This window comes from Lutra lutra, chromosome 7 (genome assembly GCF_902655055.1).
Source record: "Lutra lutra chromosome 7, mLutLut1.2, whole genome shotgun sequence".
NCBI classification, from domain to species: Eukaryota; Metazoa; Chordata; class Mammalia; order Carnivora; family Mustelidae; genus Lutra; species Lutra lutra.
The window spans coordinates 101,065,889-101,093,291 of NC_062284.1; the positions used below are offsets into that span (position 1 = coordinate 101,065,889).

The 27,403-nt window shown below is 40.0% G+C and overlaps 1 protein-coding gene across 6 annotated transcripts in view; it reads right to left on the reverse strand.

Moving 5' to 3' along the window:
* The window catches only part of FERMT2 (FERM domain containing kindlin 2), a 93,359-nt gene extending 71,476 nt beyond the window's left edge, over positions 1-21,883 (reverse strand). For 3 of the 6 annotated variants that reach the window (XM_047735982.1, XM_047735980.1, XM_047735981.1), the window contains exons 1-2: positions 21,501-21,880; positions 20,920-21,085 (exon numbers count right to left, since the gene is read on the reverse strand). In XM_047735982.1, coding sequence (XP_047591938.1) covers positions 20,920-21,076 — 157 coding nt within the window. In that variant the 5' untranslated portion in view covers positions 21,077-21,085; positions 21,501-21,880. Of the gene's footprint in view, positions 1-20,919; positions 21,086-21,500 lie in introns of all 6 variants that reach the window. The other 3 variants (XM_047735979.1, XM_047735978.1, XM_047735983.1) reach the window with 2 other exon arrangements.
* Between the last annotated feature and the right edge of the window lie 5,520 nt (positions 21,884-27,403).

The following is a 27,403-nucleotide window of genomic DNA, read 5'->3' on the forward strand; positions in this document are numbered from 1 at the left end:
GCCAGCCAGGTGCCCCAATTTCAAGAAATCTCAAAGGCAAAGGGCTGCAGCAGAGACTAATATTCTGGTCAGAGTTTCAACAAACTTTCCATTGAGTCTGACTTCATCAGATCTTAGTGCAACTTGCTTAGTCTGTTCACATCCCACCATAGAGGGATGCTATGAAGGTTGTGTGAACTGGGACCTGAAATCAACCCAATCTAAACTCTTCCTCTAGATAAGGAATCCAGGTCCAGTGGGGCTAGTGACTTGCTTGAGCCCCCACAGTTCCTCAGTGGCAGAGGTGAGATCAGAATTCAGTTAGCACAGATATCTGTCAACTGAATAAGTGATCAGCATGAAAAAATGGGTTCACAGACTATATTTATATTCATCCAGCTCTGCCCAAAATAAATCCTGCCTGGCAAGCACAGAGAAATCTTGTCACCAGACTGCAATTTCATTTGGGTCTCCAAGACCTATGTTGAAACAGTCATTCAAACAATTCCATTTCTTTGTTCCAATATTATCCATATACTGGAATATCAATTTATTAATATAAAATGGACTCCATCTCCTACCACACATTTACCAGTTCATCACTAAGCTAATCAATTCAAGATGTATACTAAGAAAGATAAATTACACCAGAAATTTATGAACTACACCATGGAAACCATAATTCAAGTGAGGGAGGAGCTCATCTTAAGAGGCCCTGCCTAGAACCAGCCAAAACTACATGTCTCTTTCATCAGGTCACTCTCCAAACACCAAACATGAATGAAGGAATATTTAAACTATCCATGTCTTTAACTGATTTAATAATAGCAACTTTTACAAGCATACCTCATTTTTTTTTTTTAAAGATTTATTTATTTGACAGAGAAAGATCACAAGTAGACAGAGAGGCAGGCAGAGAGAGAGAGAGGGAAGCAGGCTCCCCGCCGAGCAGAGAGCCCGATGCGGGACTCGATCCCAGGACCCTAGGATCATGACCTGAGCCGAAGGCAGCGGCTTAACCCACTGAGCCACCCAGGCCCCCCAAGCATACCTCATTTTATTGTACTTTGCTTTACCGCTCTTTGCAGACACTGCATTTTTTTTTTTTACAGATTGAAGTTTTATGGTAACTTTGTATCAAGCAAGTCTATCTGTGTCATTTTTCCAATAGCATTTGCCCACTTTATGTCTCTGTATCACATTTCAGTAAATTTCTGCAATATTTCAAAATTTCTCATTATATTTGTTACGGTGATCTGTGATCAGTGACCTCCTATGTTACTACTGTATAATTATTTTGGGGTACCACAACCATGCCCATATGATGGCAAACTTGATTGATAAAGGTGGCTGGTGTGTGTTCTGACTGCTCTACTGGCTGGCCATTTCCCCATCTCCTTCCTTCTCCTCAGGCCTCCCTATTCCCTGAGACAAAATATTGAAATTAGGCCAATTAACCACCCTGTTATGGCCTCTAAATATCCAAGTGAAAGAAGGAGTTGCAAATCTCCCAGTTTAAATCCCAAGCCTAGTGTTGAAAGCTGAGACAGGCTAAAAACTAGGCCTCTTGCACACACAGCCAACTTGTAACGCAGAGGAAAAGTTCTTGAAAGAAAAGTGCTACTCCAGTAAACACAGGAATGAATGAAGAGAAAGTGAAACAAGTTTATTGATGATATGAACAAAGTTTTAGTGGTCTAGATATAAAACCAAACCAACTGCAGCATTCCCTTAAGCCAAAGCCTAATTCAGAGTAAGGCCCTAACTCTTTTATTCTAAGGCTAAAAGAGGTGAGGAAGCAGCAGAAAAGTTTAAGGCTGGCAGAGGTTGGTTCAAGAGGTTTAAGGAAAGAAGCCATTTCTAGAACATGAAAGTATAAAGTGAAGCAGCAAGTGCTGATGTAGAAGCTGTAGCAAATTCCCAAGAAGGTCTAGGCAAGATCACTAATTAAGGTGGCTACACTAAACTAATTTTCAACATAAACAAAACAGCCTTATATTAGAAGACACCTTCTAAAACTTCCATAGCTAGAGACAAGTCAATGCCTAGCTTCAAAGCTTCAAAGGACAGACAGACTTTCTTGTTAGGGGCTACATAATGTAGCTGGTGACTTTTAGCGGAAGCCAATGCTCATAGCCTACTCCAAAAATCCCTAGGGCTCTCAAGAATTACCCAAACTCCACTATGCCTGTGCTCTGTAAATGGAACAACAAAAGCCTGGACGACAGCACATCCATTTACAATATGGTTTAATGAATATTGTAAGCCCACTAGTGAGACCTACTGTTCAGAAAGAAATTCCTTTCAAAATATTACTGCTCAATGAAAATATACCTGGTCACCCAAGAGCTCTGATAGAGAAGTAGAATGAGATTAATGTTGTTTTCAAGCCTGTTAATACAACATCCACTCTGTAGTCCATGAATCAAGGGAGGAGTAATTTTACCTCTCAAGTCTTATTATTTAACAAATACATCTCATAGGGCTAATGTTGCCATGGACAGTGATTCTTCTGATGGATGTGGGCAAGGTTAACTGAAAATCTTCTAGAGAGGATTCACCATTCTGGATGCCATTAAGAACATTCCTGATTCAAGGGAAGAAGTCAAAGTATAAACACGGATTTTGGAAAAAGTGAATTCTAACCCTCACAGATGACTTGGAGGAGTTCAAGACTTCAGTGGAGGAAGTAACTGAAGATGTAGTGGAAACAGCAAGAGAATAGAATTAGAAGTGGAGCATGAAGATGGGACTGAGTTGCTGCAACCTTAGGATAAAACCTGAACAGAGGAGGAGCTGTTTCTTATGCAGGAGCAAAGAAAATGGTTTTCTGATGTGAAATTTACTCCTGAAGATGCTGTGAAGATGAAATGACAACAAGGTATTTAGAACATGACATAAGCTCAGTTGATAAAGCAGCAGAAGGGTTTGAGAGGACAGACTCTAATTTTGAAAGAAGTTCTACTATGAATAAAATACTATCAAGTAGTATTCGCATGCTTACAGAGAAATCGTTCATGAAAGGGTCAATCAATGAGGCAAACTTCATTGTCTTATTTTAAGAAATTAAATGTGGCCACAACCACCCCAACCTTCAGCAGTCATCACCTTGATCAGTCAGTAGCCATCAACATCAAGGCAAGACCCTCCCCCAGCAGAAAAGATCATGACTTCCTGAAAGCTCAGATGATGGTTAGCATTTTTAGAAATAAAAGTATTTTTAAATTAAGGCATGTATATTTTTTTTTAGACATAATGCTATTATTGCACACTTGGCTTCAGTATAATGTAAACATAACTTTTTTATGCACTGGGAAACAAAAAAATTCATTTGACTTGCTTTATTGAAATATTTGCTTTATTGCAGTGGTCTGGAACCAAACCAGCAATTATCTTTGAGATATTCCTGTAAAATTCAAAACAGTTACTGTTAGCAGCTATGTAATTATTTCAAGAATGCATATACCTAATAAGGAAAATTAAAATGACCTTAAAACAAGTGAAAAACACTAACATATAAACTGCAAAGAAACAGTACAGAAAAATAATTTTTTTTCATTTAAGAGATAACAAACATGAGTGGTGGGGGGGGTGGGGACAGATAGAGGGAGGAGAGAGAGAATCTTAGGCAGACTCCACATCCGGCATGGAGCCCAACTTGGGGCACGATCTTACAACCCTGGGATCATGACCTGAGCTGAAGAGTTAGACACTTAACTGAGTCACCCAGGCGTCCCTAGAAAAATAATTTAACAACTTTTTATTTCATATTTTAGATTTATATTACTATAAAATGAAGTCTATCATCTAAAAATAATTGGAATACCTTCTAAGTCATTTCCTCTCTTCCTTAAGACTCAAGAGTCTAAATCATTCTTAACCTTATTTTAGAAGGATGACCCTCTCCACTACCAGAACTACCCTTTATCAACAGAATTCTGAGCAGTGCATTCTACAAATATCACTACATCAACTAAGACTTACACAAAATTTCTATAATATAGGCATCATACATACTAGACAGAAGACTATTCTTGATTTTCCACAGCTATGAAAACCAGAAACAGACTGCTTAAAGAAAGTTCCAACACTGACTTAGTGAACATATTCTTTTGGTAATCAATAAAATGGAAAACAAAACAACAACCCACTGGCTATTTGAAGCACGCAAATATTTCATAACTCAGAAACTGTCCCTCATCCCATCCCACCCCATCCAGCAAATTAAGGAAAGACTACACTAAGATCATGTACATAAAAATTATATTGGCTTACCCTTTAAATCTTTGAAGTTGAATGTATCTCAAGTCCTATTCTGTTTCTTCCTCTCCAATTTTTCTTGTAATTTACCTTTCAAGCAGCTGCTGAATTTGTCATTTCCTCTCCTTTTAACACTGCCTTACTTCATGTCCTCAACATCTCCTTCCTAGACTACTTGGCATTTTTGCAAAACTAAGTTATCTTTTAAAATGTAAATTTGGTGGGACCCCTAGGTGGCTCAGTCCCTTAAGCTTTAAAAAAAAAAAAAAAAAAAAAAAAAAGTTTAATCAAGAGTAGTTTAAATAGTGCTTACTTATGCCTTGGCAAGTTGTACTCCTAAGTTTGGGCTAAATGAATAAATAAAATTAAAAAAAAAAAACTGCCATATATTTCAATTGAAGTACCCCATTCAATTTTTAACTTAAACAACTATTCTTTTTTTTTAAAGATTTTATTTATTTATTTGACAGAGAGAGATCACAAGTAGGCAGAGAGGCAGGCAGAGAGAGAGGAAGGGAAGCAGGCTTCCTGCTGAGCAGAGAGCCCGATGTGGGGCTCGATCCCAGGACCCTGGGATCATGACCTGAGACCAAGGCAGAGGCTTCAACTCACTGAGCCACCCAGGCGCCCCTAAACAACTATTCTTACATTAAGGCTTCAATGACTGACTAAAGCAGATGGATTGAACGTTTATAGGAAACATTTTGAACCTAAACTGATAAAAAGTGACAAATTAGTGTATCTTTGATATAGCTCATTATTGAAAATTTAGGAATTCATTCATCAAAGCAAAACAAAATTGGGGCGCTCAGGTGGTTGAGCATCCAATTCTTGATTTCAGCTCAGGTCATGATCTCAGGGTAGTGAGATCAAGCCCGTTATGGGCTCCGTGCTCAGTGGGAACTCTGCCTGAGTTTCTCTCTCTCCCTCACCTTCTGCCCACCCCCTGCCTGTGCATGCTCTCTCTAAAAAAATAATTAAATCTTAAAAAAAGAAAAAAAAATCAATTAACTTACAAATCTCCTTATGAAGTTATTCACAAGACCAAAATAATAATATCTGTCAATTTCAATTTGTTATTTGATACTACAAAATAGACTAACCCAAAGTAGTTGATAAGCTTTATCAGATCACATAAACCATGCATTCGAATTACAGAATGCCGACACACAGAAAGTATGCCAATTATTCATTTCCAGAGGGTGGATAACTTTCTATCCAATCCAGGAGGCATAATACTAATTTGGTTCAACTTGGTTTAGTTCCTAGGAGATTGGACTGAGAAGTCCATGAAATACCAAAAAGTAACATCAGGGTTGAACTCACCAATTAGTATTTGACTCACAGAAGTACTAATTAGATTTGTCTTTTAAAGGTGATCAGGGCACGTGGGTAAAGCAGTCGGTTAAGTTTCTGACTCTTGCTTTCAGCTCATGTCTAATCTCAGGGTTATGAGATTGAACCCCATGTTGGGCTCCACAGTCAGTGGGGGAGTCTGCTTCAGATTCTCTCTCCCTCTTCCTCTACTCCCCACCACCCCACCCCAACCCATGCATAAGCTCTTGCTTTCTCTCACTGAAATAAATCTTAAAAAAAAAAAAAAAAAAAAAGGTGTTCAAAGCACTAACTATTCTATAATTCAAAAAAGAAGTAATTTAGTGAGAATACTGTATTGGTTTTGGCATGGTAAACTTATCTCAGAAAGTACTTATATATCTTAATACAGGACAGAAGTGCAGACTACTGAAATAAGTATTTCTTGGAATCCAAGAGGCTTATTATAGCTTATATCTTATGTTACTGACTTATACATACTTGATGAGCTTCAAATTTGTAAAAATCTGATGTCTTTCCCTGTTTAAATCTTTTATTGGTATCTGGTAGCTCTTAGTATATGTAATGCTAAATCTTTTAAACCTGGTTTATAAAGCATTTTAAGCACTTACTTCTTAAGCTCATTTCTTAAGCCTATCAAGCCACTGATTCCCTAGGACTGCTCTTCATTAGACTTCTTTCAGTTCCTTGAATGGCCACCCTCCCTCACTCTACCTCTCAAGCTGGGGCTTCTCAATTTCTCCCAACCTGCTGTTCTTCCATCCCATGCCCTAAGCTAACATCCTTTGCCTACGTCTGGCTAATTCCTACTCCACCTTGAACTCTCAAGTTTAAAGTAATTTCCTCCAAAAATCCTTCCCTATATACCAGGTCTCATTCCCCAGGAGATACTTCTGTAACTATTTCAATTATGATACTCATCACACTATAGCAATTACATATTTATTTTTATTTTTTTTATAAAGAATGGTTCTTTTTTTTTAAGATTTTATTTATTTGACAGAGAGAGAAAGCTCATAAGTAGACAGAGAGGCAGGCAGAGAGAGAGGGAGGAAGCAGGCTCCCCGCTGAGCAGAGAGCCCGATGTGGGGCTCGATCCCAGGACCCTCCGATCATGACCCGAGCCGAAGGCGGAGGCTTTAACCCACTGAGCCACCCAGGCGCCCCGCAATTACATATTTAAAGACTGTCTTGTCCCTATGACTATAAGATGAGAATAAGGAATGAATTTTGTCCACTTCCTGTCTCTCCCATTCATAGTACACTGTCTAGCATTCAGCAGTTTCTCATTTAAAAATACTAAGTTGGTGGGGGGCATCTGGGTGGCTCAGTCATTAAATGCCTGCCTTCGGCTGGAGTCATGATCCCAGGGTCCTGGGATATAGCCCCACATCAGGCTCCCTGCTCCACAGGAAGCCTGCTTCTCCCTCTCCCACTCCCTCTGCTTGTGTTCCCTCTCTCGCTAGGTCTCTGTCAAATAAATAGATAAAATCTTTTTAAAATTAAAAAAAAAATTAAAAATAAAAATATTAAGTGGGTGAGTGAAGGAATAATAGAATATCATCTCCTCACTTACTGCACTTTCACCCTTCCTCTCTACAATCTTATCTTTTACTTCTCCAAGCTATTATCCAATGCACCATAAACAGTGCAATTGCAATCTGGAATGTCTTTCTTCCTAACTTTTCACCCTGGCCCTCTTCAAATAAGACCAGTCACTGTTCATTCTTCTAAATCTCCATTATCTTCCTATACTTTTCTTTGGCACTTCACAACTAGACCATTAACTCAAAGCAATCTTCCATTTTCATTTTGGTACTAGAAAGCTGCTCACATTTTAAGCAGGGACTATGCCCCATTACCTAATACAATGCTTGGCCCTCCATAAACATTGCTGCTGCTGCTCTTGATGAGATCAAGTCCATCTACCTTCTATCCCCATAGAAGTATCCTGCTATATACCTCTATAACCTATCAAAAATACAGTGTGAGTATAAGAACTATTTTTATACAGGAATGTTTACACACAAATGTCCCATCTCACTCTAAAGTGTTTCTTTCCTAGTCTGAGTTAAGGCATTTTATTTATTCCTCAAACCCATGAGATAAGATACTTAGTAGAGATATTCCAGAGGTCCATTAGGATCCTCAATAAAATAACATTATAACAACTAGTACGTGCCAAAAACTGTTCTAAGTACTTTACACATATACATTCATTTAACCCTCAAACCCTTAAGGTAAATATATTATTACCCCCATTTTACTTGTAAGGAAACCAAGCCACAGCAGTGTTAAATAATTTGGCACACCGTCACAAAGCTTACAGGGAGTAAAGCTAGTATTCAAACCCAGGCAGTCTGGCTTCAGGTAATGTATTCAGAGAGTTTAGAACCATTCAACACAATTTACAAAAGCAAGAAAATAAGAAGGGGTTTCTGGTTAAATACTACATAAATACAATGAAAACAAATTAGACTGCTTCATTCTACAATTCAAGTTTACATTTTATTTAGGTTTACATAGTATTTGAAGTATAACTGAAGATAACATTTTATTGAGCTCTTCCTAACCATTCTACTGATTACCAGGGATTCTGTTAATCCTCTTAACATCTTAGTTTTTATAATTAACTCCAAGAAACAGATAAATAAACTAAGGTTAAGTGAGACTAAATAATCAGAAGTTAAAGAACTACCAAGTCACAACATAACCATAAGTAGCCATGTCTTAGACTAAGTTCTTAAACACTAACAAAATTTACCTTTTAAAGAAAGCATCTGCCTAAACCAGAAATTAAATTTACTGGAAATACCTTCACTGCAGCATAGTTTATCTATAATTTTGTATATATTAGAGCATAAAATCTACTGCTTCTAATACATTCTTGTCATAACTCTATAATACTACAGTGATACAAGGTAGCACAATAAAGTCAAAATACATTCCTAATATTGTAGTGAATAAGTTAGTACTATTTGGCCTCCCTTTATAAAAGATCTTTTATAAAATAGCCTTATTTCTCTAGTTTAGTAAAAGGGAAAAATTTACTCACCACTAAAATAGTCCAGACTATAATCATCATCAGTACATTTACAAAGGCTATTCTTTTTTTTTTTTTTTTAAAGATTTTATTTATTTACTTGACAGACAGAGTTCACAAGTAGGCAGAGAGGCAGGCAGAGAGAGAGAGAGAGAGGGAAGCATGCTCCCCGCTAAGCAGAGAGCCCAATGCGGGACTCGATCCCAGGAACCCGAAATCATGACCTGAGCCGAAGGCAGCGGCTCAACCCACTGAGCCACCCAGGCGTCCCTACAAAGGCTATTCTGAAACATTTCATATTTATTAACTAAACTTAATCCTTTAATAATGCTATGATAAAGTTACTATTATTATCCCTAATTCATAGCCAAGCAACCAGAGGCACAGACCAGGTAGGTCACCCAGCACAAGGCTATACAACTAGAATAAAGTCAGGGCTGTCACACCAATAGGCTGTTGTCCCCCATCCCAGTCATTCTCCCCACCAAGAGCATTCTCTCACAGCCACAGAATTCAACACCCTGCCTGAAACTGTAAATTGGTTAATAGCAATCATCTGCTTTTTAATTTCAAAAGTTAGGGAATTCAGGGACTATATTAAGGAATATTAAGCTGGGAGGTACTTTTCCAATAGAAAGCTTCATCTATCATCAATAATGCTGGCCCTTTATTGGTGTTTTATTCACAATTCTGAGTGTTCCACTATAGAAAAGATATCTAAATCATCATTACACTGATGCTTTGAAATCACAATCATTAAAATACCTGATATAGTTTTTAGTTATAGCATAATATAAAAATAAGATAAATATCTGAGGAAAGATACACAAGAGATTCTAAAGCAGATTTCACCTCCTCTGTGCTGGAGGTTACCAGCTTCCTAATACTGAAAAGTGTATACAGGTTGTCCAAGGAAATACTGAGGGTTGCTGGTTCTTATACAACTCGATAGTAGAAAATCAACTCCAAAAACATGAATCATGGGAGAAAAGGAAAAAAACATGAATCATGAAAGAAAATCCAAATGCAAACTTCACATTTTAATCATTTACTGCTTATCTTCTTCTTTTATTTATACTAATTCACTTATTCGTGAATTCGCATATATAAGAAGTATTGAAATGAGAGAAAATACCAGATGATTTAGTTTTCAAAACATTTTACCAGGTTACTCCAGGAGTGTTACTACAAATAAATAGTATAATAGTCTCAGGGAAGGAAAGTAGACCATCCACAACAGGACTATCTTAGAATGCTGTATCATCTAGTTTGAAAAGTTACCACATTTAAAAAGCAATGTTCGAAGAACTCTAATAAAATTACATAGAGAAAAAAACAAATTTAAAGGAAGACTTATTCTGTGTTTATCTATACTATACAGATAAGGAAATTGAGATTCTAAACACTGAAAACTCTGACTTAAAAAAAGAAAAAAGAAAAAAAAAAGATCACACAGCTACTCAGTGGTAGGGCAGGATTAGAACCCAGACCTAATTCTTTCTGTAACATTCCTGTAACATTAAACCCCAAAACTTGGGGCACCTGGGTGGCTCCGTACATTAAGTGTCTGCCTTTGGCTCAGATCATGATCCTGGGGTCCTGGGATGGAGCCCTCCACCAGGCTCCCTGCTCAGCAAGGAGCCTGTTTCTCCCTCTTCTTGCTCACACTCTTTCTTGCTATCTCTCTCTCTCTCTCTCTCAAATAAAATCTTTTAGAAAATAAATAAAATAAACCCTGAAATTTTTCTTTTATTATTCAAATATGCTTCATTATAGTCAATATTTACGACTAGAGTTCTAAAAATCTAAGTTTTTTAGAAGATTAATAACAAATTGGTTTTCATTGGACATCTCAGATTAGGCAAGCTTCTTATTAAAAAGGGTAATCCAAAAGAAAAAAAAAAACTGGTAAAATGGACTTCATCCAAATTAAGAACTTCTGCTCTTTGAAATACATTGTGTGAACAAAATGAAATAACAAGTCATAGACCAGAAGGAAGTACAGCAAAACATGTATCCGATAAAAGACTTATGTCTAAAACATATATAAAGAATACCCAAAACTCAGGTGCCTGGGTGGCTCAGTGTAGTTAATAAGCCTCTGCCTTCAGCTCAGGTCATGATCCCAGGGTCCTGGGATTGAGCCCCGAATGAGCAGAGAGCCCGCTTCCCCCCGTCTCTGCCTACTTGTGATCTCTCTCTCTGTCAAATAAATAAATAAAATCTTAAAAAAAAAAAAAAAAAAAAAGAATACCCAAAACTCAGTAAGAAAACAACACAGATTTTTAAAAAACAACAAAACAAAACAAAAAACAGGTAAAAGAGGTAGGGCAGGAAAGAAAGAAAAAAAAAAAAACAGGCAAAACATATGAAGACATTTCACTAAAAGGATATACAGATGTCATACACACATATGAAAAGCTCCCCATCATTAATCATGAAGAAAATGTGAATTAGAATCATAATGAGATACCCCTTCATACTTACTAGACTGACTAAAATTGAACAAAAATATAAACACGACCTGACAGTATCAATGTTGGGGAAGGACCCAGAACAACTGGACTCTCAAACTTTTTTTTTTTCCAGTTCTCATACAACACTGACAGGCATGCAAAATAATGTGGCCACTTTGGAAAAGTTGACAGCTTCTTATAAATATAAGCATATACCTAGAATACTATCCAGGAATCCCAACTCCTCAATTGTTATCCAAGAGAAATGAAATTATTTACAACAGCCCTACTCATAATCCCTCCAAGCTGGAAACACTACAAATGCCCTTCAACTGGTGAATGGATAAACTGGTACAATTCATACAATGACAACACTGCAACAGAAAAAACTACTTTTATATTCATGATTACATAGATAAATCTAAATGTATTATGCTAAAAAATTTTTTTTCTAAATATATTATGCTAAGTGAAAGACACCAGACTCAAAGCTATAGCCTCTATGGTTACATTTAGAGGACATTCTAGTAAAGAATGACTATCAGTGTTTTTCAAGAGGTGGGGTTAAGGGGATAGGCTGATTATAAAGGAACACAAGCAAACTTCTCCAGGTGCTGGATAAGTTCTGTATCTTAATTATGGTATTTTTTTTTTAAACATTTCATTTATTTGACAGAGAGAGCATAAGCAGGGGGAGCAGCAGGGAGAACAGCAGAGGGAGAGGGAGAAGCAGACTATCCACTGAACAGAAAGCCAGATGAGGGGCTCTATGACCTGAGCCAAAAGCAGATGCTAAAACAACTGAGCCACCCAGATGCCCTTTAATTATGGTAGTTTAACATGATGGTATACATTTGTTAAAACTCAGCACCTTACGGGTGCCTGGATGGCTCAGTTGGTTGGGCAAGTGCCTTCAGCTCTGGTTAGAATCCTGGAGGCTGGGGATCAAGTCCCGCATCTGGCTCCCTGCTCCGCAGGGAGTCTGCTTCTCCCTCTGCTCCCCACCCCCACCTTCTGTCTCTCAAATGAATAAATAAAATCTTTAAAAAAACAAAACAAAAAAAACTCAGCACATTATACCAAGAAGGATGAATGTTAATGTACATAAATTGTATCATAGTAAGCAAAAAACTAGTCAAAAATACAATTACACAAATAATATGTTGCAATGAATTATAATGGATATGAATTTGTAACCACAAATCCAAGTGTAGAACATCATCCCATTTCTATTAAAAAATTTTTAAATTTTCCTTTAGAACATTCATTTAACTCACACTGGGCATATATACCATTTTGTAACATATCATGTCATTAACATTAATTTTTATTTCACTAAAATAATTATTTAAATAAAAATACTGTAGGGGCACCTGGGTGGCTCAGTGGGTTAAGCCTCTGCCTTCAGCTCAGGTCATGATCCCTGGGTCCTGGGATCGAGCCCCACATCGGGCTCTCTGCTCAGTGGGGAGCCTGCTTTTCCCCCTTTCTCTCTGCCTCCCTGTCTACTTGTGAGCTCTGTCAAATAAATAAATAAAATCTTAAAAAAAAAAATACTGTATACATTAACCACTTTCCCTAGTTCCTACATGGGCTCAATGTTTTCATGTGCCAAAAAAACAATTTTATATCATTCCTTTGTTATAACTGAAAAAACAAACCACTCTAATAAAAAGAATTAATTTACTACTAAAGCCTTCATGGTTATAAATTTTTCAAATCCCTTTAATACCATCATCCTCTCACTGGTCCATTCAACTTCAGAAATCCTGTGAATACAGCAGTTAAATAGCTTTTATTATGTTAAAGAGGTAGGTGTGTTTGGAAGTGAGAAAGCTTGAAATGATAGCTATTTTTCTTTTTGTTTAGGGGGTGAGAACACAAAGCAGTCCCAAACTAAGTCCCTTCTGAGTACATTTCTGTTTCAAAGGTGGAACCTATTAAAGTTAAATAGTTGAGATAACATTTTAATTCCTTTTAAAAGCAGTTCTTTTATTTCCCCCCAGTACCGTATATACAGGGACTCTCAATGCCACTGAGAAAACAGCCCCTCTCATTTTTATAGCACTAATAGTTTATAAATATATTTTTACATATATTATCTCTTTTAATTCTCACCAAATCTATGAGAAAGTGTGCTGTTGTTTTTTAATTTCCATTTTGTAAATGCCAAAACCCATTCAGAAGGTTAGATTAGTTGTCCAAAGAGCATACCAGTTAACTATTAGAGCCAGGAAGTTGTTTCGTATTATTCTGTGTACCCATCAGCATCTACTACTAGTCTGAAGACAACATTATGGGAAAGCTATACCTAACAATGTTTAAAAATAGTAGCAATACTTGGTACCCATTATGTATATTAAAGGAGACTGAGTAAAGAGCAGTTTAGTGACAACTAAATGTGGAATGGAATCCTGGATGGAAAAAAAATCAAAGGCCGTTACTTGAACAAGTGGCAAATTTGAACACAGATGCATATTACACAATACTATTGAATGAATGATTTCCTGAATTTGATAACTGTAATATAGTATGTAAGAGAAAGTCCTCATTCTTAGGTAATACCTATTTTAAGTATTCAGGGATGAAGGGTTATGATGTCTGCAACTTACTGAAAGTGGTTCAAAAAAATTTATGTGTGTACAGAGAAATCAATGGCAAAATGCTAACTGGTGACCTAGGTGAAAACTATACAGTGCTCACAGTTACTTTTTTTTTTTTTTTAAGATTTTATTTATTTGAGAGAGAGAGAAAAAGCATGAGCAGGGGGAAGGGCAGTGGGAGAAGAAGGCTCCCTGTTGAGCAGGGAGCCTGATGTGGGGCTTGACTGGAAGACCCTGGGATCATGATCTGCACTGAAGGCAGACACTTAACTGACTGAGCCACCCAGGCACCCCTCATGGTTACTTTTATTACTGAATTTGTAAGACTGAAATTTCAAAAAATAGAGCTGAAGATAAAAAACATTAATTTTCTTTCACTTTTCTTCAATAGCTATTAGACACCTCCAAAGAGATCTTTTGTTAAGCAACTGAATAAAAGGGACACCTGGATGGCTCAGTCCGTTAAGCGGCTACCTTCAGCTCAGGTCATGAACCCAGGGTCCTGGGATAGAGTCCCATGTCAGGCTCCTGCTCAGTGGGGAGCTTGCTTCTCTTTCTGCCCACTGCCCGCTCCCCCGCCCAAGCTTATCTGTGCACACATGCTCTAACAAATAAATAAAACCAAAAAAATTGGTGGTGGGGGGCATCTGGGTGGCTCAGTCAGTTAAGCATCTGCCTTTGGCTCAGGTCCTGATCCCAGGGTCCTGGGATCAAGCCCCACATTGGGCTCCCTGCTCATTGGGGAGTCTGCCTCTCCTTCTCCCTCTGCCTGCCACTCCCCTTGCTTGTGCTGTCAAATGAATAAGGAAAGAAATCTTTAAAAAAAAAAAAAAAAGAAAAGAAATTGAATTTTATTTTTTTAAAGATTTTATTTATTTATTTAACAGAGAGAGATCACAAGTAGAACAGCAGGCAGAGGGAGAAGGGGAAATAGGCTCCCTGCTGAGCAGAGAGCCCGATGCAGGGCTGGATCCCAGGACCCTGAGATCATGACCTAAGCTGAAGGCAGAGGCTTAACCCCCTTAGCCACCCAAGTATCCCTACTTTTTATTTTTTTTAAGATTTATTTATTTGACAGAGAGACACACTGAGAGAGAGGGAACACAAGCAGAGAGAGTGGGAGAGGGAGAAGCAGGATTCCTGCTGAACAGGGAGCCCTACACAGGGCTTGATTCTAGGACATTGGGATCATGACCTGAGCCAAAGGCAGATGCTTAACAACAAGCCACCCAGGTACCCCCAAGAAGCTGAATTTTAAAAGATATTCTTTTTAGTGCCTATATTTTTAGTGACTAACTTATTTAACACTAGTTGCACTCAGTTATTTGTTGATTAAAAGAAAAAAAAAGGGGTACAAAACATGACAGCAAACCATACATTAATATATCCAAGGAACAGCTCATACTTTTTTAGTACTATGAGAATTTTAGTAAAATTTACTAAATTTACTGTTCCTTATTTGAGAGAGAGAGAAAGAGAGCGAGAGTGCGCACGTGCATGCACACACAAGCAGGGTTAGCAGCATGCAGGGGGAGAGGGAGAAGCAGGCTTCCCACCAATGAGGAGCCCAATGTGGGGCTCTATCTCAGGACCCCGGGATCATGACCTGAGCTGAAGGCAGACGCTTAACCCACATCCCACTGAGCCACCAAGACATCCCTACTATCCCCTATTTTTTTTTTTTAAAGATTTTATTTATTTATTTGACAGACAGAGATCACAAGTAGGCACAGAGGCAGGCAGAGAGAGAGGAGGAAGCAGGCTCCCCTGCTGAGCAGAGAGCCCGATGTGGGGCTCGATCCCAGGACCCTGGGATCATGACCTGAGCTGAAAGCAGAGGCTTTAACCCACTGAGCCACCCAGGCGCCCCCTACTGTCCCCTATTTTTAAGAAGCTTAATATTTGCTAAGAGCAGATAAAATCCAATGTCCAGTTGTTATGGATCATTAATAGGCTATTAGAGTAAATTTCCTATCAGAAAGTACATACTTAACTAAACTCAACCCACTTTTTTTTTTAAAGATTTTTTTGTTTATTTGACAAAGAGAGACACAGCAAGAGAGGGAACACAAACAGGGGGAGTGGGAGAGGGAGACAGATGCAGGCTTTCCACTGAGCAGAGAGCCCGATGCGGGGCTCAATCCCAGGACCCTGGGGATCATGACCTGAGCCAAAGGCAGGCGCTTAATGAGTTAGCCACCCAGGAGCCCCAACCCATTTTTATATGATCTTACCACTGAATTTTTCTCCCATCCCACTCCAAAAGATTTTTAAAAATGTTTTTATAATCTTGATATATTTCAAAGTAAGTGCTGTGAATGTGCACCATGTAGATATTTCCATGATTAAACCATAAGACTTCAGGGGGAAAAAAAAAAACACAGGATTTCAATAGCACAGACACCATTTCACTAAATAAACATGACTTCCCCAAGGAGCACTAAGCACCAGTAGAAGGGAGCTGTCCAGTTACACATGCTTTTCTGTGTTCATCTTGCCAAGCTTCATTTCTAGTATTTAAAGTATTTTTGTGCAACAAATCCCCTAACACGAGCCAACCTCTTCATGTGGTGCTCAACTAAAGAAACTGGTTTTTAAGTTTATGAAGGAAAAACTAGCTATTTTGCACTCCTGGGAGATGGAATGAATGTATATTATAATTCATAAATACTTTAAGGGATTTTAGGGGGTTATTTTAACTAAAATCTACTTTTTTTGTCATGTGTGCCAACCTCACAACTAACTGCATCTGAACATACAACTCCAACATAAATGTACTCTATTTCATTAGTTGTAGCAAGAACATAACACACTTCAATGCCAGAAGGATATCTTTATAAAGGCTACATTCAGAATCATTCCCTAAACGTTCTAGGTCAACTCCATACCTTTCTTTTTAGTTACTCCTGAATCCCCCAATTTGTACTTTTTCCTCTGGATTATTATTTAACCTGATCTAACCTGATTTCTATGTTCTTCCTACTCATAGAGAGAGGTGAAAAGAAACTCAGAAATCAGTCTATTCCTCCCTCAAACTTATAGAGAGCTACTGGCTGGAGACGCCAGTGAGTACCATGTAACAATAAATTCCTTATCCTCTAATACGAATTTCTACAGAAAGGGAATATTTAATTGTACACAGTTCAGAAAAGAAAAAAGAAAAACTTCAGAAAAGACATTTATAAAGCACAAAATGCAGTGAAACAAAGCATCTCCTTGGCATTTAGAATCCTCAATACTTAGTTCTGAATATTCGTGATCTCCAGAACATAAGGGAATCCCATAAAATTGGGCCTCTTCCTTACAAAATTTTTGAATACACTTAGTTTATAATTTTATTCTCTAATGTCTTATTTTTGCAATTTTTGTTAAAGACTTTATTTATTTGACAGAGATCACAAGTAGGCAGAGGGTAGGCAGAGGGGGGGGGGGGGAAGCAGGCTCCCTACTAAGCAGAGCCTGATGCAGGGCTGAACTCAGGAGCCTGAGATCATGACCTGAGCAGAAGGCAGAGGCTTAACCCACTGAGGCACCCAGGTGCCCCTTATTTTTATAATCTTTATCCCTGATGTTTTATATATTAACTCTTTACTTTGAAATAAAAAAGCACTGAACAAAAAACACTATACAGATTTGGAAATTATTTTTAACAAAAACTACAATAAATTTTTCAAGTTTGATTTCAAGCTTTCAACTTGAATTTTTAAAAATAAAAAAGTGAAAACAACTTTTCATTTTTTTTCAACTTTTTATTTTTAGAATGAGGTATAAACATTGAGGGAACAAATCTTGAGATAATGTCTAATATCAGCCTAAACTAAGTCACAGATACAAAAAGTTTTCTGTGACATCAGGATATAATTCCTTTAAGGCCCACTTCTTAATAGCATACACTCTTTATTTTCTTTTAAAAGGTTAGTGCAGAATGACATATGAATTTTACACTAAGATTTAAAGGAGGCCTTTCAGATCTTTGACTCAAAGTCATGAATCAAAGAATTATTTAATGACCTTAACTGAAGTGCAAAAATTCTTTATAAAATTCTAACTAAATATAATAATGTTGCTGACACATACTAAGGAAGCATTATTTACTTTTTTAGCTTGCTTAATTAAAGTGCCTAAGTCTGATATAACTGCTATACGCTCACAGTAAGGGTGACCTTCAGGGGTCAAACCCACAGGCTGTGTCATAACCTTTTCCTTTTTTTTTTTTTTTTTTTAAATCACAGGCTTCTTTAGAATCTAATGAAAGCTAGAAAGCCTCTTCTCAGAAAATCCCATATATGTACATACTTACAAAATTTTATTTATTTTTTAAATATTTACTTAAGTAATCTCTACACCCAGTGTGGAACTCTAAACTGAAGACACTGAGATCAAGAGTCACACACTTTTTTTTTTCGATTTTATTTATTTGACAGAGATCCCAGGTAGGCAGAGAGGCAGCCAGAGAGAGAGGAAGGGAAGCAGGCTCCCTGCTAAGCAGAGAGCCTGGGCCCAGGACCCTGAGACCATGACCTGAGCAGAAGGCAGAGGCTTTAACCCACTGAGCCACCCAGGCGCCCACACACTCTTCTGATTGAAACAACTAAGTGCCCCACATACAAAATTTTAATACAGTTTTGAAAGGAGGAGTCACCATAGAATCCATCAATCCCGAGGAAATAATTATCATCACTGATTACATAGGAAGAAAGTCTTAAAACTCAGCGCTTTTGGTTTTCATACAGATTCTCATCAGAACAAGAAGAAACCTGTGATACCTTTTGTTGCACAGTTACCATAATTGTTCCAAGGCCATAGCTGCCAGGTTCTGCCAATTGTCCATCCCTGCTCTGCAATCCCAAGACACAAGACCTTCTGCCATGGACACCTCCAATCCTCCAGATCCTGCAAGCTATTCTGATCTACTGTAGTTGCTGACAAGCAGCCAGCCACCCAGTCCACCCTTTAATACCTTCAGTGACACAGCTCAGTGTTTCAAAAGACAGGCCACTGCAGTTTTAGGCTACTCTCAAGAATTATAAAGTTCCTGGGGTGCCTGGGTGGCTCAGTGTGTTAAGCCTCTGCCTTCAGCTTTGGTCATGATCTTAGGGTCCTGGGATTGAGTCCCCCTCTCCCTCTGCCTGCCTTTCTGCCTTCTTGTGACCTGTGTCAAATAAATAAATAAAATCTTTAAGAAAAAAAAGTTATAAAATTCCTTTCTAATTTGCCTACCCAGGTTTGTAAACTTTAAATGCTGCCCTACTGAATTTCTCCTCTCTTCACTTACCAATCATTTGGTAATGATAAAAAATCATTTAGCTCTCCTTGTACCAAACAGATAAGCCAGAATAATGATGAAAAGCACTTTCTATTTGGAAGTCAAAATATAAGAGATCAGTACTGGTTCAGTTCAAGAAAAATGCAAGGTTTCCAAGTACAGGGCTTGTGGGCTTCTTTCTCACTGCATAAAAAATTTAAAATGTGTCAACATTAAAAGACTCAGGTTATAGTCACTTAAAATTAACATCAGTTCTGCCTGCAAATAGTTTATTCTCTATATTTCTATTTATGCCTGTGATTCCGTTATAAACAGTTCTGATCAATGCAATATAAATATAGAAGTCATTACTTATTCATCAGATAAAGACTGGCTTTCAAGAACTGTTAAGTTGTCTCAATCACCTTCAACAGCTCCTTTCTCACAGTAAGAAGTATCTCTTATTGAAACCAGTGTATTAACAAGGTCCATTCAGCATATATAAGTAACTTCTGATGCAAATGCTTATTTCTTCTGAAAACAAAGGAAACATTAAAAATTTTATGTTATTTTCTTCCTTAATCCCACACTAGTGCTGGATAAAAAAGATTCACGGGTATTTTGCAGTCACTGATGTAGTCAAATCAGGTAAGAACAATGTTAACCAACAGTTAACTGGATTAACAATATGCAAAATCTCATTTTCAAAGGACTACTCAGGGGGGCTTGCTTTCCTGGGCCAAGTCTCAGAGAGGCAAACAATGCAGAGACCAAAGAAGAGTCTACCTTGTAAGGAGCTTCTTTTTGGTCCTTCAATAATTAAACTTCCTGTAGAGATACAAAGATCTACCTAAATGAATTCTGCCTTATTGTGCAAATACCACTGAGACTCTAGTTCCATAGATTTACATGGCAGGTATACAACAATCCCATGGTTAAGGAATACGTTTCCTGATAAACACTCTTCTATTTTTCCACAGTAGTTTCAAAAATGAATGCTGTGTTTCAAAAAGACAAAAAAAAAAAAAAAAAAAAAAAAAAAAAAAAAAAAAAAGGCAGTGCCACACATCACCGTACCAGAACTGCCTGACATAAAAAAGGTATGTTAAGCTCAGAAAGACAGAGAGCCCCGAGCATTTCACTTGGGATAAAATTATCTATATAATCATTTTAGTTGATTCTTAAAACTGCAAATTATTTAATGTATCAGAACCAAAATACGTACTGCAGAATTTTCTTACAGTCCATACTGTTGGATACCCTATTATTTAAAATTGAGTCAGTTTTAAATCAATGCAGTAATATTTGTACCCAAGCAAATACTATGAATCTCGATTTAATTATGCCTTTTTTTTTTAAGCACATTCTTTCATGAGCTTAATATTATACAACTGAACACTCAAAATAGCGTATTTAAAGCACAGACTACAGATAGTCAAACACTGCCCCACCCCTTGTTAACAGAGGATGACTGGAATATTTTAATACGCTCCATCACGTAGTAGTACAGCTATAGAACCTGCATTTTGGCGTCGCAAGTTGCACATTTTCCAGTGCAATTTATACTTTAAAAATTCTTTGCATCATCCTCAATACCAGATGTCACCAACATTCAGGTACACTGAAGTAACTGATAACCACAAGCCCCGTAATTTTCCCCTCTCCACATAAACGCGCACATTTCTCATTTCCTCTAACGTGAAGTCGCTGAAGGCGTTCTCGCCAATCACTACACAATTAAGTTTATTAATTGGGAGGCTGGAATCACCACATTAAGAAAATTTCAAACAGTAACATCGCAAAACAAGATACAAATGTGAAAAAAGTCTTTCTGCTTAAATAGTGAAAGATCTTACAATTTTGAAAAGTATTTGCGGGATGCCAAGCATGATTTCCAAAAGCCTCCCCTCCCCCATCCGTAACCACCCCCCACCACCCACCCGCCGCCTAGGTCTGGAGGTCGTTTATCTATCTAGACGCGGCTGGGATGCTACTCACCAAGTTTTTCCACCAACTTGAGCATCACCCCTCCAATGTGCACCTCCCCGGTCACTCTTAGGGTGACATCGCGGTTCAGGTCCGTCACATGAACACTCAGTTCCCACGTCCCATCCGCGTAGCAGCCATCTGGCATCCTTATCCCGTCCAGAGCCATGGCTCCTTCCTGCGAGCACGGAGGAAATGGCTCTCGTAAGCGTCACTCCCCCAAAGGAAGGCAAATCCCACCGAACTCGCAGAGTCCGCCGCGGAGCGGGAGAAGGTGGAAGACCCGAGGGTTTCCGCACGAACTCGGGAGAGCAGCGGTGGGGCGGGACCGCTGGCGGGATTCTGCGCCCCCGCGCCCTTCCCGGCGGCCGCCCAGCACTCCCTCCCGCCGCAGCCCTCGGCGGACACGGCGCCGCCCGTCCGCCCCGCGCGGCCCCAGCCTAGCGGCCCTCGCGTAGCGGACCGCGGCGGGCTTCACCTGCCGGCCATGCAGACCGCACCCCGGCCCAAAGAGACGCAGCCCCGCGGGCTTCACATTCCTCCTCCCCGCCCGCGCTCCCTCTCAGGTCCCAGCCCGGATCCCGGCCCCTCACCGCAGGCTCCTCGCTCTCCCGGCCGGGGGTTCGCGCTGCAAAAGGCGCGGGGGCGGCGGCGTCGGTCCCTCTCCTCAGCCGGCGAAGCGCTGCCTCCTGGCTGGAGCGACTTAATGGAGTCCTGTCGTCGCGGCCCCTCGCCTCTCTCCCAGCGCTCCACCCCTCTCTCCCCGCCCCCTCAGTCGGAGTCCGGCTCTGGGAGGGCGCGCCGGCTCCCTCCTCCTCTGTCCCGCCGAGCCGCCCGGGGCGGGTCGGGCCGCCTCACCCACGTCCCTCACTGTCCCCCGCGGCCGCGCTGCGGGCTGGGGGCCGCGCACACTCCCGGGCCGGGGGCGGGGCGGCGCGCGCGGCGGGGGTGGGAGCTGTGCGGCGGAGGCTGGGGGCGCCCGCGGCGCAGCAATCTCAGCCCCGCCGAGCCACTGCCCTTTTATGGAAATGAAGGACCGGGCGTAGGGATTGAATCCAACATCCGGGCTTTCGGCGGCGGGATCTGAGGAGGGGGAGCGAGGAGAGGGCGGGCAGCCTCCCGCGGGGGAGCTGCTTTCCGTGCTCGGGTCTCCGACTTTGCGGGAGCGCTCCGCGGTGGGTGTCTGTGCTTCCGGCGGGAGAAGGGGGCTTGTCCGTGAGAAATGGTCACAGGAAATTCCCAGGACAAGGTCGTTTTCTGGAAACAAAGTCCCCCACCCCCTCCCCACGCCTGGAGCAAGTCCAGAAGTCTCGGGGCAGGAAGAGGTGCCGCACTCCGGGAGCCGGAGAGAGGGGTTTGGGACGTAAAAACTTTAGAAAATAAATGCCCGGGCCAGCTCCATGAACATCCCACAAAAGAATGAGAAAACCCAGAGGGAGGTGAACCACAAAAATTGCTTTGCAAGCAATGTCCGGCACAACCAGCAACTCCTACTGCACTCCCAAGAGTTCGCTTGCGTTCTTAACCCGTTGGGAAGCTCCGACCCGCAGCGAGTCAAATACGCCCTACGATGCTCTTGTTTGAGGGGGGAGGAAATGCAGTAGAATGGGTTTTACTCAAAAACTTTTTCCAGCCGCTCCAGCTCTTTGCGTATTTGTGTATTTTTATATGCAGCTTAGAACTAACAGTCTACTAAGGCTTTCAGATGGCTAAACATCCTCTACCCCACCCTCAGCCACACCTTGAAAGAATTTTAATACCCCTGGAAAAGTGCCAGCAGGTACAGAGGAGAGCTAAAGAACTCTGTTGAGACTGACTAGTGATAGAAAATGGTCCTCCTGCTTCCCACTTGACTTCCACTTCACCCATTACTGTGGCACTCAATTCAGAAACAGCTAGCAGGGAACCTGCCTCGCTAGCAAACGCATGACCCAAAAAGTTTAGGTCAGAAAGACCAAGATGTGTCGGGTCCCCTAAAAGACCCCGGTGTTTAAACTGTGTCAATTACTTTGAAAAGGAACCTACTGGGCAAATAACCCTTAGTTCATCAACGCACTTGGGAAATGAGGCTAGAGGCCTCAAGAAAGGGTGGGACCCATAAAAGAGTGAAAGAAGAGCAGCGAAACTCAGATGCCAGAGGTCTGGCACAAAAAAAAAAAAAAAAAAAAGGAAAACCACTACAGTATTTTCAGCTAGTCATCATGGAGAAACTGATGCCTCAAGTCTGTCATCTCTCCACTCTCCAATTACTTCTACTCATGAAGGTTCCAGATAGTTCTCTTGGAAGCAGTATGAATGTCCAGAGAGGAAGGGATATTTGTGTAAATTACAGTGCTGAAAATATACATGAAAGCGGTCTTAATAAAATAGGGAATTGCTTGTTAGGGTAAAAAGCTGTTCAAAACTGTACATGTGGCTATAACATCACAAGCTTATCCTCAAATATTCAGAGAAAAAAGACTGGAAGGAAATACACCAAAATGATAAGAAACTGTCTGTGTTAAGATCATGGGAGTTTTTTTTCTTCTTCTTTTTCTTTCTTTTATTTTATTTTTAAAGATTTTATTTAGGGGCGCCTGGGTGGCTCAGTGGATTAAGCTGCTGCCTTCGGCTTGGGTCATGATCTCAGGGTCCTGGGATCCAGTCCCGCATCAGGCTCTTTGCTCAGCGGGGAGCCTGCTTCCCTCCCTCTCTCTCTGCCTGCCTCTCCGTCTACTTGTGATCTCTCTCTCTGTCAAATAAATAAATAAAATCTTAAAAAAAAAAAAGGTTTTATTTATTTATTTGACAGAGAGACACATAGTAAGAGAGGGAACACAAGCGGGGGAAATGTTAGAGGGAGAAGCAGGCTTCCTGTGGAGAAGGGAGCGGGATGTGGGGCTCCATCCCGGGACCCTGGCATCATGACCTGAGCTGAAGGCAGATGCTCAAGGACTGAGCCACCCAGGCGCCCCTCTTCTTTTGTATGAGCTCCAAAGCTTTAGATTTAGGACTTTTCTGTCACCACCTTAAATCTCATCCAGCATCTCCTTTTCTCTATGCATACCGTTACATTCACAATAATAGACATAGCTGATGGAGAAGCTACTGGCCTCCTTGGCAGGATTTTCAAGGGTTTCCTTTTGTGTTTCTTAAGATCCCCCAAATAAAACACGAGTTCTTTGAGAGCAGGGACTTGAATTCTTTGCATTGCCCACAAATTTACAAATAGCTTGAAACAAAAAAAAAATGGAAAACATGCTAGTACCGAATCAGCATAAATGTCAAAGAAACAGTAGGTCAGGGTGAAATCTCATTACCAGGGAAATCCTGGCTTTTAAATTTTATGTGTTTGTTATTTCCACATCTTATCTCAAAAAGATTTGTGGCAATGTTTAAGGATGCATAGGCTATGAGATAACATACATTAAAAATGCCACAAATAGGGGCGCCTGGGTGGCTCAGTGGGTTAAGCCGCTGCCTTCAGCTCAGGTCATGATCTCAGGGTCCTGGGATCGAGCCCCGCATCGGGCTCTCTGCTCAGCGGGGAGCCTGCTTCCTCCTCTCTCTCTGCCTGCCTCTGCCTGCTTGTGATCTCTGTCAGATAAATAAATAAAATCTTTAAAAAAAAAAAAAGCCACAAAATTAGGAGCAGGGGGAGGTGGGAAGGGGGAAGGACAGAAATTTAAAATGGAGCCAGGGGGCGCCTGGGTGGCTCAGCCAGTTAAGCATCTGCCTTCCACTTAGGTTATGATCCCAGGGTCCCAGGATTGAGCCCCTTGTCCAGCTCCCTGCCCAGCGGGAAGCCTGCTTCTCCCTCTCACACTCCCCCTGCTTGTGTTCCCTCTCTTGCTGTCTCTCTCTCTGTGTCAAATAAATAAATTAAAATTCTTTAAATATTAAAATGGAGCCAGGAATGAGCATTGTACCTTAATGAACTTTGCAAGTGTTCCAGTAAGTTCTGAATAACTCCTGCTTCTCAATTATTCCTCTATAGAACCAAAAATATCCATGTCCTTTCTTAGTAGTCCCTTTCCTTCAGACAAATTTGTCGAAGCTAACTGTCATGTCTCAGAAACGCTTTTAACACTCAGTTTCCACATTTTCGTTATTTTCTCACCTCCGGGTGAGTACTTTCTGAACAACCTCCCACCACAGTGCCTACTGCTCTGACTACCGCACACGTTTGTGAATGTTCCCTACATTTAGTGACAGAGGGGGATGGTTAATATTGTAAATAACAGCCCCATTTCTCAACTTTTGAAATAGCTTAGTTCTAGCGTGACGAGACTTTCCTATCTTTAGAAAATCAGCAGTTTATGTTTGAGCAGTATAGAGCACTGGAAGGCAGTGACCCTCTGTTAAGTACCATTAGAGGAATAATTAGATTAGGATGGGCGCAGCTGGTCCCTTCAGGCCCTCTTTTTGAGTATTTCAAGCTGGTGCTTGTTGTGAAGATGAAAAGAGTCAGACTCCAATCGCTGAAACTGGGATTCTCCCCCCCCCCCAGTTTATCAAGTGAGGCTTTCAAGTGCATTTCTTAAATGTTTACTTCTACCTAATGTTTTCCAGTGTATTCAGATGTGAAATCTTATCTGAAATCCTCCACTAGAACCTTGAAGACAATGCAATACTTGTGGTACTGACATCATGCTGAAAAGTAGCCGAGAACTCCAGTGTTTGGAAGAACAGCCCGAGCACTGAAAGCAGCAATATCCAAATAAGGTACCAAGCACTGGTCTTAGATTTAGACCAAATGATACCTCACAGATCTGCCGTCAAATGCAACCCTTGGGCTGGCTAATCCACAGGTTGACTTCAGCTATTTCTCTGAGCCTACCTAAACTGTGCTTTTATGTTTCTAAAAGGCGAATACAGAGTGTACCCACTGGGTTCAGAAGAAACAGATGCTGGGTGATAGGAAAAAATAAGAGAAGGTTTGTGTGAATGTGAATGTGTGTGGGGGTGTTAAAATTGCACTTAAAGCCAGCATCTGAGGCCAGCAAGATGAAATGTAATCAATTACCTGTCAAATACCAGGTGAGCAGAATTCTTTGTCCCAGGGATTGCCAAAAATGGAACATACTGGTAAAGCTACTAATGAGGTAGAAATCAAGGGGTAGTAATTAGATTAGGATGGGTGCAGCTGGTCCCTTCGGGCCTTTTTTTTTTTTTTTTTTTTTTTTTGAGTAGAAGTGGTAGTCACTGCAAACAGCAGGAAAAGGACTGGCAAACCTAGAAACAGGGAAGATTTGCTGGGGGTGGGGATGTTTCAACACAGACCTAAAGAAGGACTCTGGGAAAGCAATGAAATTTACTTCAAGGGGAAAGAAATATGCTGCTTGTATCTACTGCTCCGGAGCATAGAAAATTTTTCGCAGGAAACCATGCTGGGGGATACTTTAAAAACTTTTTTTCTTTGGTTTAACTTTGAATGTCATGTCATCTTGTGAGATATTCTGTCCTTGACAAAAATATGAAGTGTTCACACATAGGCTCACATACAAGGTAGCTAATTACGTGCTCAGTACAGTGCAGGGCACTGAGAGTCATGTAGATGTGCAACACGTCACAAGGTCTTAAAGGAACATCTGTCTAATGTAGGAGGCTTATATTTAAAACATAAAGGGTATCCACATTCATAAAGAATAAACCAGGCCCCTACCCTACACTGTACACAAAAATTAACTTAAAACAGATCACAGACCTAGATTTAAGATCTAAACTATAAAATTCTCAGAGGAAAACATGTGACCTTGGATTAGGCAATAGCTTCTTAGATAAGACATCAAAGCAAAAGCAACAAAAGAAAAACTAAATTGGATTTTATAAAAATAAAAAATACCTAAATTTCAAAAGACAGTGTGAAAAATGTGAAAAAGGGGTGCCGGGTGGCTCAGTGGGTTAAAGCCTAGGCCTCTGCCTTTGGCTCAGGTCATGATCCCAGGGTCCTGGGATCGAGCAGGGAGCCTACTTCCTCCTCTCTCTCTGCCTGCCTTTCTGCCTACTTCTGATCTCTGTCAAATAAATAAATAAAATCTTTAAAAAAAAAAAAGGAAAATGTGAGAAAATAACCCACAGAGTGGAAAAAAAATATTTGTAAATTGTATATCTTTTAAGGGACTTATATCTAGAATATATAGCTATTATATATATTATATATGTATATAATATATATAGCTATTATAAATCAACAAGACAAATAACTCAATTAAAATGAACAAATAATCTGAGTAGGCAGTTCTCCAAAGAAGATATACAGTCAATCAGCATATGATAAAATGCTCAACATCATTAGGCATCAAGAAAATGCGAATCAAGACCACAATGAAATAACACTTCATATCCACTAGAATGACATAATAAAAAAGAGACAAAAACAAGTGTTGACTAGGATGTAGAGAAATTGTAGCCCTCCTTCATTGCTGGTGGGAATGCAAAATAGGTCAGCTGTTTTGAAAAACAATGTGGCAATTCCTGAGAACATTAGAGAGCTACCACATAACCCAACAATACT